This window comes from Mustela nivalis, assembly GCF_964662115.1.
Source record: "Mustela nivalis genome assembly, chromosome: 13".
Classification (NCBI taxonomy): domain Eukaryota; kingdom Metazoa; phylum Chordata; class Mammalia; order Carnivora; family Mustelidae; genus Mustela; species Mustela nivalis.
Genome location: NC_139032.1, coordinates 3,848,809 through 3,865,386, shown reverse-complemented (window position 1 = coordinate 3,865,386; position 16,578 = coordinate 3,848,809). Strand labels below are relative to the sequence as shown.

General features: G+C 55.9%; 3 protein-coding genes across 14 annotated transcripts in view; 2 read left to right on the top strand and 1 right to left on the bottom strand.

Annotated features, from left to right (window-relative positions):
- The window catches only part of FAM120A (family with sequence similarity 120 member A), a 96,693-nt gene extending 93,050 nt beyond the window's left edge, over positions 1 to 3,643 (top strand). For all 6 annotated transcript variants that reach the window (XM_082694246.1, XM_082694245.1, XM_082694244.1 and 3 more), the window contains one exon: positions 1,738 to 3,643. In XM_082694246.1, the coding sequence (XP_082550372.1) occupies positions 1,738 to 2,049 (312 nt within the window). In that variant the 3' untranslated portion in view covers positions 2,050 to 3,643. The remainder of the gene's footprint in view (positions 1 to 1,737) is intronic.
- Positions 3,644 to 4,544: 901 nt separating this feature from the next.
- LOC309845853 (uncharacterized protein) lies at positions 4,545 to 12,573 on the bottom strand (the record flags this gene model as incomplete). Of its 6 annotated transcripts, none has more annotated exons than XR_014301535.1 (5): positions 4,545 to 5,209; positions 10,061 to 10,126; positions 10,820 to 10,960; positions 11,438 to 11,528; positions 11,920 to 12,573. XR_014301535.1 is itself a non-coding variant. In XM_082694241.1 (4 exons), the coding sequence occupies 3 exons, from the start codon at positions 12,571 to 12,573 to the stop codon at positions 10,842 to 10,844; spliced, it is 864 nt and encodes a 287-aa protein (XP_082550367.1). In that variant the 3' UTR covers positions 10,328 to 10,715; positions 10,820 to 10,841. The 6 variants fall into 6 exon arrangements, 1 of the variants encoding a protein (XP_082550367.1); XR_014301536.1 differs by lacking the exon at positions 4,545 to 5,209 and adding an exon at positions 6,976 to 9,204 and having other exon boundaries at positions 10,061 to 10,321; XR_014301537.1 differs by lacking the exon at positions 4,545 to 5,209 and adding an exon at positions 6,976 to 9,204 and having other exon boundaries at positions 10,061 to 10,306.
- Positions 12,537 to 16,578, top strand: part of PHF2 (PHD finger protein 2) — a 67,475-nt gene continuing 63,433 nt past the window's right edge. For both annotated transcript variants that reach the window (XR_014301528.1, XM_082694171.1), the window contains exon 1: positions 12,537 to 12,669. Coding sequence is in view for 1 of the 2 variants with exons in the window: in XM_082694171.1 (XP_082550297.1) it covers positions 12,572 to 12,669 (98 nt within the window). In the remaining variant the exon portion in view is untranslated. The remainder of the gene's footprint in view (positions 12,670 to 16,578) is intronic.

Genomic DNA, 16,578 nt, shown 5'->3' with positions numbered 1-16,578 from the left:
GTTCCTGCCCCCACGGTCCCCAGAGAGGGACTGGGGTGGCTTCCCCAACACTCAGACCCTTGCTGGGGCCCCTGCTGTGGGGTGATGCCTCCGCCAGCCCCAGCAACACTGCTAGAGGTGTTTGTTTGGTGGCAAGTGGACATTTCCCTCAGAGAGTGAGCCCTTGGAGGTTTGAAAGCACGTACTTGGAAATCTTTGATGTTACCTTTCCCCCCGCTTCACCTTCTTACATTCTTGTATAATTTTTCTCAAGGTTCTAACAAAATGACAGTGGTACTGAGTTGTGGAAAAGCTCACATTCGTATTTCTGAATCTGGGACTGAACTACTAAAGTGAGAAGACCCATGGGATTTGAGCCCAGAGGGGAACCAGCACTGGAAGCACTGGTGGAGGCAAGGGCGACGGGCACCTCCAGCCCTGCTTGGCTGAGTGTGTGTGGGGTGGGCTTTCTTGTCAACCAGGCAGACACAGTTTTCAGAGTGGGAAAGACTGGAGACCAGACATACTGCCATCTGGGGTTGAAAGGGAAGGAATGCAGAGCTGGAAGTTCTGTAGGCGACTTTCTGGTTCTGGGTCTCCTGTTCTTCACTGAAAAATGACCGTTCAAAGGCAAAGACCATTAAGGTTTTCTTCATCAAGGAGTCTGCCTCTGACAGTGGTTCTCGGCCCTGGGGATGTGCCCCCTCCACACAGCTTGGTTTGCAAGTGCTTCTGGCTTCTAATGGTCAGAGGCCGGCGATGCCCACCACTCTGCGGCACACAAGACAGCCCATGACAGTACGATCAGGTCCAAAATGTCATGGTGCCAGTCTGAGAAACCCGCGGTCTGAGATGTAAGCACCTGGAAGATCTCGGCTGTCTTCCTTGTCTCTGACCGAGAGGTCTTGTCTTTCAGGACATGAGCTGAATCACTCTAAAAGTACATATTTTTCCAAAATTACTTTTAAATCTGTTAAGAGGAGCAGAGAGGCCCGTTCAGAAGAGACAAGTCACAAACCTTTGTGGCGATTATCGGCTTAGACTCACTTCTTGTGGGCTTGTCCTTGAGAGGACTTAGGTTTGCCTCCATTTCCCAGTAGAAGCGGGCCTCCCCCAGACTGTGACAGGCGGACGTGTGAGTTGGTAAACATGGAGGGAATCGTAGTCTGAAACTTCAGCTGGATTTATAGGGGTGGTGTTAAGGTGCAGCTGGTACTATCCAGAAGGATTGGGAAGAGCTCCTCGGGTGGGGGTCTCCTGCAGGTCAGGATATTACCTACAGAGATGTGGAGGGAAGGGGCCCCAGGACGAACCTGCCGAGACAAGCATCTCCCAGCAGCAGGTCAGGCAGAAAGCAAGACAGAGTGTATTAGAGTGTGGACTGTAGAGGCCACAGACTTGAGAGAGTACAGAGTGTAGACAGTACAGACTGTAGGGTATGGAATGTGCACCACTAGAGTGTACATGGGGAGCCTGCGGCCGTGGTGAGGTACAGGCCAGAGTACGTGGGTGTGTGGAGCAGATCCTCCGGACAGGCTGTGGAGAGCACTGGGGCGGACGGAGGGCAGAGTAGAGCGAGTGCGGACCACGCAGCCCACAGAGTGCACGAGAGCAGAGCGCACACTCCGTGACGAGCGCGCCCCTGCGGGGTGTGCCACGCTGATCTGAAGCGCGCACTGTCTGGGCTCGGTGGGCATTCCTCCTCTCCCACTGTTGATCAACACTGCTCTCTTGCTTGTTGTCCTTGATTTTGACCAGGGCAAGCCTCCCTATGCTGCTTCAGCAGAGGAAGTGGCTAAAGAACTGAAGTCAAGATCCGGGGAATCCAAGTCGTCCGCCGTGTCTTCAGATGGGTCCCTGGCTGAAAACGGAGCGGTGGCTGAGGAGAAGCCTGCTCCCCAGATGAACGGGAGCGCGGGCGACGCCAGGGCCCCCAGCCACTCGGAAAGTGCCTTGAACAATGACTCTAAGACGTGCAATACAAATCCTCACTTAAATGCACTAAGTACAGACAGTGCTTGCCGCAGGGCTGACGCTCTGGACGCTGCTGTCTTAAAGAAAGAAGAGTAAACTTATTTTTATAGAGGGTGAAGGATGCTGGAAGGGTAGGATTCAGGAATATCTGGAGAGAAAGAGAGCCTACAGTTATGTACATTTTTTCCTTTCCGTAAGAGAAAAATGAGGACTTTGGAAATTCGGATCCCTCTTTGATATCAGAGATTTAAACAACACATTTTTTAGTTTTAACCAGTTGTAGTCAAAATGCTACAATAAAACAAAAAGAGAGAAAGAAAATGAAGAGCATTTGACTCCCACACTTAAAATGAAGTACACACAAAGTTTAAACTGGTTATGACAAAAGCCTATAGTTGTGTTTCTTGAACTATAAAGAAAACAAATTTTGGCAGTCTTTAAGTATATATAGCTTAAAATATCATTTTTAGCATTTGGCACCATATGTATGCCATTATCTTTGATTTTGCATTACTGTTCACAAGAAAGCTTTGTCTAAGGCTTTGATTTTATGATTATGAAAGAAATAAGGCACACCACGGTTTTTCTTTCTTACTTAAATCTCATCACTGTTGATGTGGTTCTTTTGTGTTAAAAAAAAAGTGCAACTATCAAAACTAAAAAATTATAGAGTAATATTGCCGTTCTGCTGATTTTAAATATGCAGTACATCATACTTACTTTACAAGCAAGTTAAATGGAGATAAAGTTGAAATCATAGAAGATGCAAATGACCTTTCAAAATCAACACAATGTGTTCTGAAACTTTTCGTGACTTAATACCATGCATCTGTGATCAATGAACTATGTGGTTTTGATCGGACGTAGACCATTAGTGCTACTACTTGAGCTAACCTTCTGCATGGTTCATAATTTTTAAAGTGTGTAGTTAATATTATGCATGTTATTGTCCTTCCATTCTTACCAGTATGTGCCCATTTGCAAAACAAAATGCTAATAATCAGTAATAGTCCTATAAAAGATGTTAACTCTGTTTAGTCATTGACTGATCTTGCTCTAACCTTAAAATTTTGTGATTATTGACCTCTGTTGCATTTATTCTAAAAACTCCCCAAAAATTATCTAGCTGTTTCAAATATCAACATTACCCTGGTGTATTCACTGCTGTATGCATTATTGTTCTTTGTTGCTGTTTTATGCCTTCATATTAGCAAAATATGAAATTCTGTGAAAAACAAAAAAAAATCCCTTTGATCTTAAAAAAAAAAACAAAAAAAAAAACAACCCCCCCTTCTGTAGCAGGAAACAAATTGCTTGTTCTTGAGAACTTTCCCATCAAGAATTTAGTAGAAGCAGGTATACTTATATCATTTTGATGTTTTTGTTACTGTTTCCAAACAATGTACTTTGAAATCAGAATCACTTCTTATTCGTTTTCATATAATTCTCCTGATGCTCTTCATCACACATTAGTGATCAGAAATGAGATGTAATTCCCCAATCCCTGCCCGCGAGACCTGAGTAGGATCTTACTGTAAGTTGAAGGGAGTTCTGCCCTAACTCATGGATTGTGCAAGAATGAACTGCTGTTGGGTCTGACTGATTGTAGGTGGGTTGTGGCGTGCTGTACCGAAGGCTATTGAATGCAACTTACAATGCTTAATAAAAATCTTTATTCTTTTAGTATAAACGCAGCGTGGCTTCCTGATTGAGCTGGCGGCTGGGGTGCGCCCAGGGTGCGGGGTGGGTGGGGGTCCGAGCCTAGCCGACAACACACACCAGGCTGGTCCTCAGACCGCAGGCTCGCGAGCACCCGGGATTCAGGGCGGGTGGGGATCCGAGCCCCGCGGACCACAGACACGCGGGCCGATGGTCGGACCGCAGGCTCAAAGACCGCGCACTGAGAGCTGCTGCTGCTGCTGCTACGATTGCCCACGTCAGCCATCATCGGGGCTCCCCCGCGGCTCTGCCCATCCCCTGCTGTGGCCTCTCCGGGGTCGCTCAGCCGGCAGCGCTGAGGACAAGCCCGAACCAGCGCTTGGGGAAACACCGGCCACAACACTGTACACTAGCGGAAGGACGACCTGTTCCCTTCCGGCCTGTGCGCGGGGGCGGGGCCTGAGCTGCTTCCGGTCTCGGGGCGGGGCGGGGCCTGAGCTGCTTCCGGCCTGTACTTAGGGCTGGGCCGCAAGCACTTCCGGCCTATGGTCTGGACGGCGCAGGGTGGGGCCATGAGCTTCCGGCCTGTGCTCGAGGCGGGTCCGTGGGCGCTTCCGGCCTGTGCTCGGGGCGGGGCGGCGAGCACTTCCGGCCTGTGCTCCGGACGGCGCGGGGCTGCGAGTTCTTCCGGCCTGTGCTCGGGGCGGGGCGGGGCCGTGAGCGCTTCCGGCTTGTGCCCGGGGCGGAGCAGGCCCCGCCCCACTCGCGCGGGCGCTGCGCGCGCACCGTCTCCGCCCCGCGGCGGGCTGGGGCGAGCGCCGCGGCGGGTACCGGCGCCGGTGTGGGTGAGGACAGACTCTGCGGCCTGGCCGCTGCTCTGGGGCAGCTCAAACACTTGTTTCTCTTTGTAAAAAGAGCTTTTGTTGATCATGTTTGCTTGTTTCAAAAGTAACACGTTTATTGTAGTAACTTGCGAGGGTGCGGCTAGACAGGAACCGAAATCACTCGCGGCGCTCGCCTCCTGGCGCACCTGCGTCTGTCCCTCTCCGCGGCCCACAGACGTCTGTGGGTACGTTACAGCGGACTCCAGCTGTAGTGGGGTCTGCGTACGGGGCACCGCGCCCAGCACCACCGCGCCCAGGTCCACCGCCATCAGCACCACGGCCCAGCACTGCAGCCAGCACCACCGCAGTGTCTTCCCGCCACTATGTTCTGCTGTGACACAGGCCCCACACAGTGGTTGTACCAGTGTTCAGACTTGGACTTGGTACCAGACTTAGAGGGCGGCAGGGGCCAGCTCTTCATGGCACTTTCGGTCCAGGGTGCAGTCCAGGGGTGTGTATGTGAGGCTGCATCGGGTAAGAACACAAGGAACCCACAGGGCAAGGGCCTGTGGCAGGGAGGGCTGCTGGGGCTGGGGACGAATGTTGTCTGCAGAGCAAGGTTGGGCTCAGGTCCAGGGCAGGCATCAGTGGACAGAGAACCCACAGGTGCAGGGAGAAGCCACGGCACAGGGTTCTTGGGTGCTGCTGGCACCTGGGAGATGGGGAGCAGTCTCCAGGTGGGCGCACACATCCCGTGGGGGATTAGCCTCTCACTGGAAGGAAAGCCAAGGGGAATGAAGGGTGTGTTGGTCCTCAGTGCTGACTAGCCCCGCTCTTGGCCAGTGGGACAGGAAGGTGGGTTTCTGGTTTTCACCTGCATTGCTTCAGTTGTCCGTGAGGGTGACATCTCCATTTGTACATTAATGTGCCCTCAGTCTGTCCACGCTCCAGCCAACAGATTTTTAATATCCTGGCTTTTTTTATTCTAAAAACCCAGGCCAGGGCACACATCCCTCTCAGCACCCTCTGTGGGCGAGCACAAGGACGCCAGCTCTCTCCTGATGCGGTCCCCTCAGGACCGGCTCTCTCCTCCTGCCATCTTATTCTGCCGTGAATTCTTTGGACAATGCCTGATTCGCTGCCCTTTCCCCTTTGCTCCTTATTCCCCACTTGGTGGAGTGAGCCTTGCAGAGGTTGCTTTGCCCACTCCACGGGGGGCCTCTGGCTGCTGAGGACTCGGCCTCTACTTACTCCTCTCCTCACAGCTTCCCCAGCAGAGCCAGGGACCCCATGGACCTGCACCAGGCGCTTCACCCTGTGCTGTGCGCTGGACTGTGCAGGTGATGTCTCGCGGACCCCAGGAGGCACAACCTGGGGGCTGGGTGGAAATGACCCAGGATGGCCTCGGTCCATTGTGCCCAGCAGGCCCCAGCAGCTCACGAAGCAAGCTGCTGGTGGTACTGCAGCAGACCGACCCAGGTCTCATCCCACTGCAGCCAGCCCTGGCATTTGTGCAGATCCAGCTCCTCAGACCTGACTGATCCAGGCGTGGGTTGTGTAAGTATCACCTGGGGCTGGCTCTCCCAGAGTAGCCCGTTTGCCCTGTGTTGGTGTTTTATGAACAGCCCTCCTCTGGATGGGAAATTAGATAGTCACTGGGCTGAGAACCTCTTATCATCAAGCTCACTGCTTCCCAACATCACAGGGCCATCCTAGAGAGGCTCAGCAAGAAGGGCACTCTCATACAGGATCAGGAAACCCCAGAAGGTTTCCAAAGTGCCCATGGGTCATTGTTCATTTCACTGGGTTCTGGAGCAGATCAGTTTGGTCCAGGTCTCCCAAGGGCCTGCTCTTAGAACTCTCGTGGCATTCACCAGATGGCTTCCTGTGTTATGAGAGCACACATCCAACCCCAGACTAGTACCTCCTTCTTGACTTCTCCCACCCTCCAGACCGTTCTTGTCTGTCATCTGTTCTGGCACACAAGCTCCTCAGCGGTGGGATGTGTCTGCCTGGTTCCCGGCCATAAGACCTGCACTGGTTGCGCACTGACATGCTGGACTGCCTAGGTGGAAAGGGCAAACTCCTTGACACACACAACCCACAAAGCTGAATTATGAAGAAACAGGACATCTCACAGACTTGCGGCTATTACCATGACTGAATCGATAATCAAAAGACTCCCAATAAAGAAAAGTTTCGCCGGTGAATTCTACCATGGATTTAGAGAAAAATGAATACCAATCCTTAAATTCTTCCCCATTGTTGAGGAGGAGGGAGCAGTGTTGAAGCCAGCATTGCACTGATACCAGAGCCAGACAAAGACTCTAAAAGAAAAGTGAACTGTGGAAACAAGAACTCTCAAGACCCTGATGTGACTTTCTCAGCAAAATACTGGGAAACTGCATGCACCTGTGAGTTAGAAAGATGGTACACCACGACCGAGTGGGATTAGTTCCTGGAATGCAAGGATAGTTCTGTCTCAAGATCAAGCCTTGTGAGATGCCGCCCTAACAGAATGAAAACCCACAGACTCATCTCAACTGATGCAGAGAAAGCACCTCACAAAATTTAACACACTTTCATGATAAAAATAACAAGGAATAGAAAGACACTTTCTCAGCGTAGTAAGGCCACATATAAAAAGTCCAAAGCAAACATCATACTCAATAGTGAAAAAGTTCAAAACAAAACAAGATCAGAAACGAGAAAAATTCCACTTTTACCACTTCTACTCAACATGGTATTGGAAGTTCTAGCCAGAGAAATTGGGCATGCATAAAAAACAAACAGCATCTAAATTAGACAGAAAGAAGTAAAGTTATCTGTTCACCAATGGCATGCTTTTATGTACAATCACAAGACTTAAAAACTCTAAAGATTCCACAAAATACTGTTAAAAGTAATAAATTCAGCAAAGTTGCAGAATACTAAATCAACACACAGAAATAAGTTTTCTTTCAGTACACTAGGAAAAAACAATCCCAAAAGGAAAACAGCAACATGATTCCACTTAAAATAACATTAAAAAAAAAAAAATTCTTGGGGGTTCAGTGGGTTAAGCCACTGCCTTCGGCTCAGGTCATGATTTCAGGGTCCTGGGATCAAGTCCCGCATCGGGCTCTCTGCTCGGCAGGGAGCCTGCTTCCCTCTCTCTCTCTGCCTGCCTCTCTGTCTACTGTGCTCTCTCTCTATCAAATAAATAAATAAAATCTTTAAAAAAAATTCGTAGGAATTCACTTCAGCGAGGGGACACAAGACTCGTGAGCTGAAAACTGAAACATTGCTGAAGGCAACTAGACACACAGAAGTGGAAACACCTCCCGTGTTCGTGGATCAGAATATTAACATTGCTAAGATGGCAATAGTACTCGAAATGACCTACACATTCAACGCAATCCTGTCGAAATGATCTTAGCCCTTTTTGCAGAAATGGAGAAGCCAATTACCAAATTCATATATAGTTGTAAGGGGCCTAGAAGAACTGAGATGATCCTGAAAAAAGCAGAGTTGGAGGCCTCACACTTTCTGATTCTGAAATTTACTACAAAGCTATAGAAATCAACTCAGTGTGGCATAAATCTAGACATACTGACCAATAAAGAAATAAAAAGCCCAGAAATAAACTCTTGCCCACTTGGTCAAATGATTTCGACAAGGGTGCCATGACCATTTAATGGGGGAAAGAATTGTGCTTTCAACACGTGGCACTGGGAAAACTGCATGTCCACATGCGAAAGCAGGACCCTGAGCCCTACTAACACCAAATACAAAAATTAACTCAAAATGGATCAAAAGCCCAAACCTAAAACACAGGGTGAAATCTTCATGACACTAGATTTGGTAACGACTTCTTGGATATGACATCAAAATGCACAGGCAACAAAAGAAGAAAAAAAGAGTTGAACTGGATTTCCTCAAAATTAAAAATGTTTGTGCGTCAAAGGACACAACTGATCAACAGAGTGCAAAGACAACTGCTAGAACGCAAGGAAACATTTACAAATCGTCTCTTTGATTAGGGGTTAATATTCAGAATATATAAAGACCACCTACAAGTCAACAACAACAAAAAAACCCAGCCCAAATAAAAAATGAGGGAAGTCCTCAAATGGACATTGCTCCAAGGAAAACATACAGATGGCCCAACATTTAAAATGTAAATCAAACCCATAATGATCAGGGAGTGGCACTGAAAACAAGTTTTTGCCATCAAAAGCTAGCATTATATTGAATCAAAATAAAAATCTTTACTTCAAAATTTAAAAAACAACAAAACTCACAGTGAGCCCCACCTTAGGACAGCTACAATGAACGCGCACATACACAACCAGAAAACAAGGTTGGTGAGGATATGGCGAAACTAGAACCCTTGTGCACGTTGGTGGGAAAGCAAACCGGTGCAGTCACCCTGGAAAACAGTGTGGAGGGTTCTCAAAATGTTAGAAATACAGCTACCCCATGGTTCACCGATCCCAGTTCTGCGTATACACACAGAAGTAAAAGCAGGGACACGAACAGATATTTGCACACCCACATTCATAGCAGCATTACTCGCAACAGCCGAAAGATGGGAAGAACTCGAGTCCTCCGGCAATGAATGGACAAATCAGACGTGGGTTATACACGGAATGGAACAGTACTGAGTCTTTCAAAGCAAGGAATCCTGACACCTGTTACAGCACGGCTGAACCTGGGGGACACCGTGCCAGGTGAAGTAAGCCAGTCACAGAGGGTCCAACTCCGCAGTTCACCTACATGTAGGTCCCTAGAACAGTCCAGCTCGTGAAGACAGGAAGTAGAATGGTGGGCACCAGGAGCGGGGGGAGGGGTGATGGGGGGCTCGTGTCTACTGGGGCCAGGATTGCAGAGGTGCACCATGATGGCTGCACAACACCGTGAACGTACCTAATGCCACAGAGCTGTGCTCTCAGAGTTGGGCAAAATGGTAAAGGTTATCTTGTGTATGTTGCTGCCATTAAAAGAAAAGTCTGTGCTAGCCTTCAGTGTACTTTGTGGAGAGGAAGGGAATTGGAGTGACCGGAAACATGCTGTGTGTCCACTGGGCAGCAAGGAGAATGAAACAAGGCAAATAAAACAGTCCTGCCCTTGAGGCTGGCTGCGGGGTGTGTGCTGCTGGGAGTCCCCCTCTCGGACCTGCCACAGGCCCGGCCACGCGGGCAGGTGGGGAGCTCTTGACGCTTACATGGGCTGCGCCCCCAGGAATGGCGTGGACTTGGTGGGCACTGAGGCCCAGGGCAGACGGCATGGAAGGGGTGGAGTGTGGGTGGCCAGCCAGAAGGGACACCGGCATCTTAAGGCCACTGGCCCCTGCTTCCTGGGTCCAAGAGTCTGGCCCTGTGCACTGCCCCTCTCTGCATGGCCTCTGAGCCCAGGTTGCTTTAAAGGGCCCTTGTTCCTTCCCACCCACCCCACCTGCTGCCTGGTCTCCCCAGGGCACTGAGGGCCATGTGTCACTATCCCCCTGACAGCAAGAGGAGCTGCGACAGAGCACATAGCAGGTGCTCAGTGCACACCTAAGGAAATGAAGGAGAGGGAGGAGGAGAAGGTGGGTTTTCTGGAGGGTGACCACAGGGAGAATTTGGGACCCACAGGATGCTTACTTTAGTCTGTAGTCGGCCCGCAGCCTCGGAGGAGCCTCGGGTAACAGGAAAGCATGTCTGCGGACACTTCCAGGTGCAGTGGACACATGCAGACGGGGAGGGCAGAGCAGGCGGAATGGCCTCAGGTCCCCGGAAGTCTGAGCTCCCGGCCTGCTCCTCCCTCCCGCCAGCCGGCCAGCTCCTCGGGAGGGACCGAGCGGCTTCCGCCTCCGTGTTCCGGAGAATGGCACCCATCTGGGTACCTGTCTGTGGAGCAGGGGGCTGCCGGCCGTGCAGGGCTGATGCTGAGTGCTTCCCAGACAGCATGGGGCGGGGGGGGTGTGTGTGTGTGCAGGGGACTGCTGCTGGGGCCTGTGAGGAACTAAGCCAGCTCCTAGTGAGCTAAATGCTGGGGTGCTGTCCTTGTTTGGAGGGCTGCAGCACAGGGCCGGCCTCGCTGGACCACGAGGGGGTGGAGGTGGGCAGTGAGCCCCACAAACAGCACTGCTGCGGGGCGGCCATCACTCAGCAGTGCCAGGCCAGCGCCCTGGGCCCCCCTGCAGACCTAGCACCATTCATCTGCACTAACTCACACTAGGGTGTTAATGGTGGATGGTGCTTCCCAGAGCCTTGGCCCCAGGTCTGGGGAGGAGGACTCCAGAGGGGAGGGTGACAGCTGCAATTCAGGTAGGAAGGCACTGAGCTGCTACACAGGGGCTGGGGGCTGGGGGCTGGGGCTGATCCCTCCTCCCCATCACCCAATATCTTTTCCACTCTTACTCCTCATGCTGGAGCCTTCCAGCTAAGGCCCCGTCGCTGACACTGCTGAGCTGTGGTCCAGGGTCATCTGCTGGGGATGGGCGGCTGGCCACGCTGGGCTGCGTTTTGGCTCAAGAGCTGGGAGCACCTCCACGGAGCTGCCTGCAGGCGGGAAAGGTAGCTTTGAGAGGCTGCAGGCCTCAGGTGAGAACCTGCCTGTCAGGGCAGCTGCTGCTAGGCAGCCTGGACCAGGCTTTCTGTCCAGGCTGGAATTCTGGGCTTCGGGTGGCCAGCCTCCCCCAGGAGGAGGGGGCAGAGCACGGGAACACAGGCAGGCTCCCTACTGCACATCAGAGCCCCTCTGCTCCAGCACCCCCAGAGGAGCATGCAGGCTGGGCTGGGAGGGGGCAGGGGACAGGTGGGTGGAAGGAGCCCTCAGAGGCCCCCACCCCCCAGACCCTGACCCCCCGGCTGAGGCTGCAGGGCTCAGAGCAAGGCGGCAGCACCTCCTGCCCACCCCTAGGCAGCTCCGGCTGCCTTATAGCCACATTCCTGACATGGACTGGAGGCCTGAGGCTCTGACCAGGGATGGGGGCGGGGCTCCAACTCCACATAATCACTCTGTCTTTATGAGCTGACCTGTGCCAGCGCACCCCTGGCTCCCCTGAGTTCTGTCCTCCTCTGGGGGCTGAGAGTCAGGAGAGTCAAGGATCCTGTTCGGGACGGCTGGCTGTACCCAGCCCAAAAAGGAGGAGGGAGGAAAAGCAAGAGAAAACCCCAGCTGCCCCCTGTCCCTCTGCTGGGTAAGAAGACAGTTGGAGCCAAGTAGTTGTTTCTTGGCCGTCTGAACGGGAAGGACATCCTGAGGGTCTCATCCCACACCCGGGGGTCTCCGGGGCCTGCCTACCCCTGTGTCCTCAGATCACTTTCTTTCGTGGTGCCCCCCTTCCCATGCATTCCCCCCTTCCCTGGACCACCTTGTGCTGACTTGGTTCTTCATCCATCCTCCCCCACAGGGGGTCTCCCTGGCCCACTTACTCCTGGCAGAGGTCCCGGTGGCCTGCCCTCTCCCCTGCGGGTCCCCCAGCCCACGTTCTCCCCCCAGGGATCCCTCTGCCCACCTGACAGGTCCCGCAGACTACCTCTTCCTCCAGAGGGGTGTCCCAGCCCATCTCCCCCACGGGGGACCCCCCGCCCTCCTCCCTGGCCCACATTCCCCGAGAGGGATCCCCCGGGCCGCCTTCTCCCCCATTGGGGTCCCCTGGCCCTCCCCGACAGGTGCCCCCCGCCCGCCTTCTCCCCCCGGGGGTCCCCCGGCCCGCCTTCTCCCCGGCAGGTCCCCCGGCCCGCCTTCTCCCCGCGGTCCCCGGCCCGCCTTCCCTCGGCGGGAGCGGCGGCCCAGGCCGGCGGGCGGAGGCGGCGCCACCCGGGGCGCTGACGTAGAGGCCGCTCGGCGGCCGGGGGTCCCTTCGGTGGGGCCGCGGCTCCCCGCCCGCCGCCCCCGCGCGTCCATTCCCTTTTGTGTCCCGCGCGCGGCCCGGCCCCGCGCACACTCGCGCCCTGCGCCCCGGGGCCGGCGGGCGGCTCCCGGCGCGGCCCTGCTCCGCGCGCCCCGCTTTGTGTGGACGCGCCGGCCGGGTGCGCGCGGGCTGTCGTGCGCCCCCGGCCCCGTCCCGGCCCCGGCCCGGCGCGGCCCCCCGCCCGGCCCGCCCGGCCCGCCCGGCCCGACCCGGAGCGCAGCGCGGGCCGAGGGCGGGCGGGCGGCGCGCGAACATGGCGACGGTGCCCGTGTACTGCGTGTGCCGGCTCCCCTACGACGTTACCCGCTTCATGATCGAGTGCGACGCCTGCAAGGACTGGTTCCACGGCAGGTGAGCGCGCGGCCCGCCGGCCTCGGCCCCGGCCCCCGGCCGCCCCCCGGCCGCCCGGCGGCTCCCTCCCCCCCGCCAGCCCTGCCCCGGCCCTGGCCCCGGTGCGCGCCCGCCGCAGGCCCCCGCCGCCGCCGCCGCCGCCTGCCGCCCGCCGGCCGCGCGCCCTTTTGTGCCCGGGGCGGGGGCCGGGGCCGGGGCGGGCGCCCCTCGCGCGGCGCACAAAGCGGGCCCGGGGGCCGCGCGGGGAAGTTGGGGCGCCGCGGGCCGGGCGGCTGACAGCGGGGGCCGCGGGGAGGCCGGCTCCAGGCCCAGGCCCGGCCCGCCGCCTCCCCCGCGAAGTTGCAGGAACTTTCCCCGCGCGGGCCCCGGAGAGGCGCGAGCGGCGGCCCGGACGCCGGCGGGCCCGGCCAGGGGGGCGACCGGCGCGCCCACCCTCCGTCGCGGCCCCCGAGCCCCGGGACGCGGTCAGGGCCGGGTGGGGTGGGGGGACCCCGGCCGGCCCCCCCCAACCTTCCCTCCCCTCTCTCTCCGCCCCGCGGGGGTGGGTGACAGAACGGCGTCGGTGGGGGTGGGGGTGTTGGGGCTCCACCGCCTCCTCCCGGGCCGGCATGGTGCCCCGTTCCCCCCTTCTCTGCTCCAGACAGGGACGCCCCGGGTTTGACTTGACCTTATGCTCTCTGGGGGCCGTGGTGGGGGGAGGTAGAGTTGGGCCTTGGCCGGTGGCCGTGACCTGGCCCTGTGCCTAGTTTTCAAAGCGAGGCCCCTTCCCACCCAGAAGTAAACGGGGAGGAGGAAGAGGAGGTGCCCGCGGTGCCCAAACTGCTCCAACAGGTTCTCACGTGTTTGGGCCTGGACAGGACGGGGTCCGGGGGCTGGCCAGGGGCTGGCCAGGGCTGTGTGTCCTCCGTGGCTGCCCCCTTGGACCCAAAGCCAGAGGGGCTGGGGATGGAATGACCCTGTGTGCTGGTGGGTGTTCCCCGAGTCCCCAGAGGAGAACCTCCTGCTTGTTTAAAGGGTAGATGGGTCGGTTGCCCTGCCAGTTCCCATGCTGGGGACCCAGGCAGCCAGATGTGACAGGAGCTGCTCAGCTGGGTCAGAGCCAGGCCCGGGTCCCAGCTCACTGCCTATGACAGGGACCAGGTGAGGAGGGGTTGGGACTGTTCTCAGCAGGGACAACTCCTGGGCCTAACAGGCTGCCTTCCTGCAGCCTAAATCCTGCCTGTGGATGCCCAGGGCTGCAGAGCCCCCGGGGCCTGAACATGGGACTCTCCTGAACTGTGCTGCTGTGCACCCACCAGCTGGTATCCCCTCCCTCAAAGTTCATGGCCGGACCAAGGGTGAAAGCCGCCATCTGATCCTTCAGGGCTGCTCTGTTCCAGAGATGCTGGGAAGCTGACCCTGAACACCCTGCATGTGGCGGGGGTGGGGGGGTGGGGGGGGTTGTCCTCCCTCTCTTCCCCCACCTCACCTGGAACCTGCTGAGCTCCCTACCTGCCCAGGCCTGGGGAGGGCCTGGGAGGACCTTGGGCTGCCCAAGGGCCCACTCCACTGGGTTGGGAAGGCAGGCGAGGTCTGAGCTAGACTTTGAGATTGGGTGTTGGGGGGAACCCATTAGTGAAGGGCAGGCAGGGGAGAGGGGCTGAGGGCTGGTGCCTGGTGGGTGGCATGCCAGACAGGCTGAGACAGAGCTGGGGAGACGTACGTTTGGGGAGGCCTTACTCCTTTCTCCGTTCTCAGTGGAGGTCTTTGATTTGATCCAACGTAGGCACAGGCCATTTCATCAGCTCAGATTCATTTCCATCCACATGGGGTGGGCCCTGCGGTCTGCAAGGGGCTGTGTTTTCCCCCCTCCTGTGGGCATGTTTTCTGTGTATCTAATCAAGGGCCCCTTGCCCGAGGGAGCCTGAGGCTGTAGCTTTCCCAGGTAGTTCAGGGCAGGTGCCCAGATGGGGCACGCGGGGTCGGGGTCCGGCCTGGGCCATCCGTGGCCCTCACAGCCCTGGGCACCCTCCCTCCCCGTCCCTGCATGGACCCTTCTTCTGTCACAGGAGGGTGTGCGACGTGACGACCCCTGTGCTGTCTGTCCCATCTGCAGGTAGTCCTGGCTGACCCAGACTTTTTTAGATCCACGTCCCACCTTGTGGGGGACTTTGTGTTCAACAGCTTGACTATTTTATTTTGTTTTATTTATCTTACTTCATTTTTTTGAGAGAGGGAGGGGGTGGGGAATCCTAAGTAGGCTCCATACCCAGGGTAGAGCCCGACACAGGGCTTGAACTCATGACCTGAGCCGAAATCAAGACTCTTGGACACTTAGCCGACTGAGCCACCCAGGCGCCCCTTGACTCTCTTTTTTTTTTTTTTTTTTAAGTTTAAATACTTTATAACTTTTTATTTTAGAGAATTTTGGACTTACAGAGTTACAGAAATGGTTCAGTGTCCTTATACATGTCACGATGCCTCGTCTGAAGGCAGTCCCTGCCTGGACCACATTACAAGCAGGGCAACTGAGGCAGAACAGGCGTGGGGCTGTTAAGCAAAATGCAGGCCTTAGCTGGTTATTGGGGCAGGTTTTCTCTGTGCTGTCTTTTTCCTATTCCAGGACCCCAAGGTGCATTTCCGTCTCCTGAATATTTCTTTTAGAGGGAAACTTCGTATCATTCCCTGAAATAGCATATTAGTGGAACTTGCCGTAGACAGTACCTGTAAAAGTAAACATAACTGTTAAAATAACAGGCTCGGTCTTGTCCCACCTGTGGTCCGTCACCTCTCTCCAGGGCACCTTATTTTGGGAGGACTGGGAAGGGTCTCTGTTGTTACCCACACTCCCAGTGGCCCAGTCTTTTCTGGGAGGCCTCCAGCAGTGTCCCCAGGCCAGGGCGTGATTGGGGCAGCCCCATTCTAGAGGCAGAGCCTGCTCCCAGAGTGCATTTGCCTCTGCAGGAAGCCCGAGGCACCCTGAGTCGCCATCCTACTGGTCCCTAGGGAGGCCTCTCTGCTGGGCTGGGCTGGGCTGGGCTGGAAGCACGGTCTGCCAGGAAGACAGGGGCCGGGGTGGCACCCCATCCCCTGGGGCTGGACCGCCTTGTCAGCCCCGCCGGTCTTCACCTGCACCGACTGGCATTGCCTGGGAAGCTGGCTTTGACTAGGGAGGGATGGAGTTGTGGCCAGCCACCTTCTGAACTGTCTCATCTGTGTGTCTGATGGGCAGGTGTGGCACCCGTGGGCACTGGGGCCTGTCCTTCTCCTGGGTGGGGCAGGCACTGGGTGGCCTGTGTCTTCCACCAGACCTCGTGTGTCCTCCACCCCGGCCTGCAGCGAGGCATGTGGCTGCCGGGGCTGGTCGCTGTAGTGGCCAGCATCTCCCCTTGTCACCACCTGGGTGCAGAGAGTCCCGGTCTGCAACAGGAGTGATTCTGTTGAAGTGTCAGGCATCCCAGAGCTTTCTGGTGCTCTTTCAGTCACCTGTTCTGTCGATTGCAAGGGGCTTTGGAGGCAGTCAGAACCATTGATTATAAGGAGTCCGAGGCTGGAGGTACAGTGCGAGCCCTTCAGCGACAGAAGTTTCACTGATTTCTTGGTCAATGTTTCTGGGTGCGTGTTCTGTGTGAGTTGGAGAGGTTCCTGGGCTCGCAAGGCAGATCTGTCTTCTCTTGGGATTCCTTCGACCAGAGTCAGACTTGCACATGACAAGCTTTGTGGCAGCCTGGGGTGCCCTGTCCAGTCCTGAGGAAGCCCCGTGGGGGCAAGAGCAGGCACGGGGCAGGGAGGCTGCATCAGGGTTGGCCTCTGGTATATCCGGAAGAGGGAGCCCGTTGAGTCTCTGAGCCCAGGAGTGGCGGGTGAATTTGATAGGGCTCCTCTGGCTGTCATGGAGACACAGGGTGGGGAGGGGGGGCGTTGTGGGGG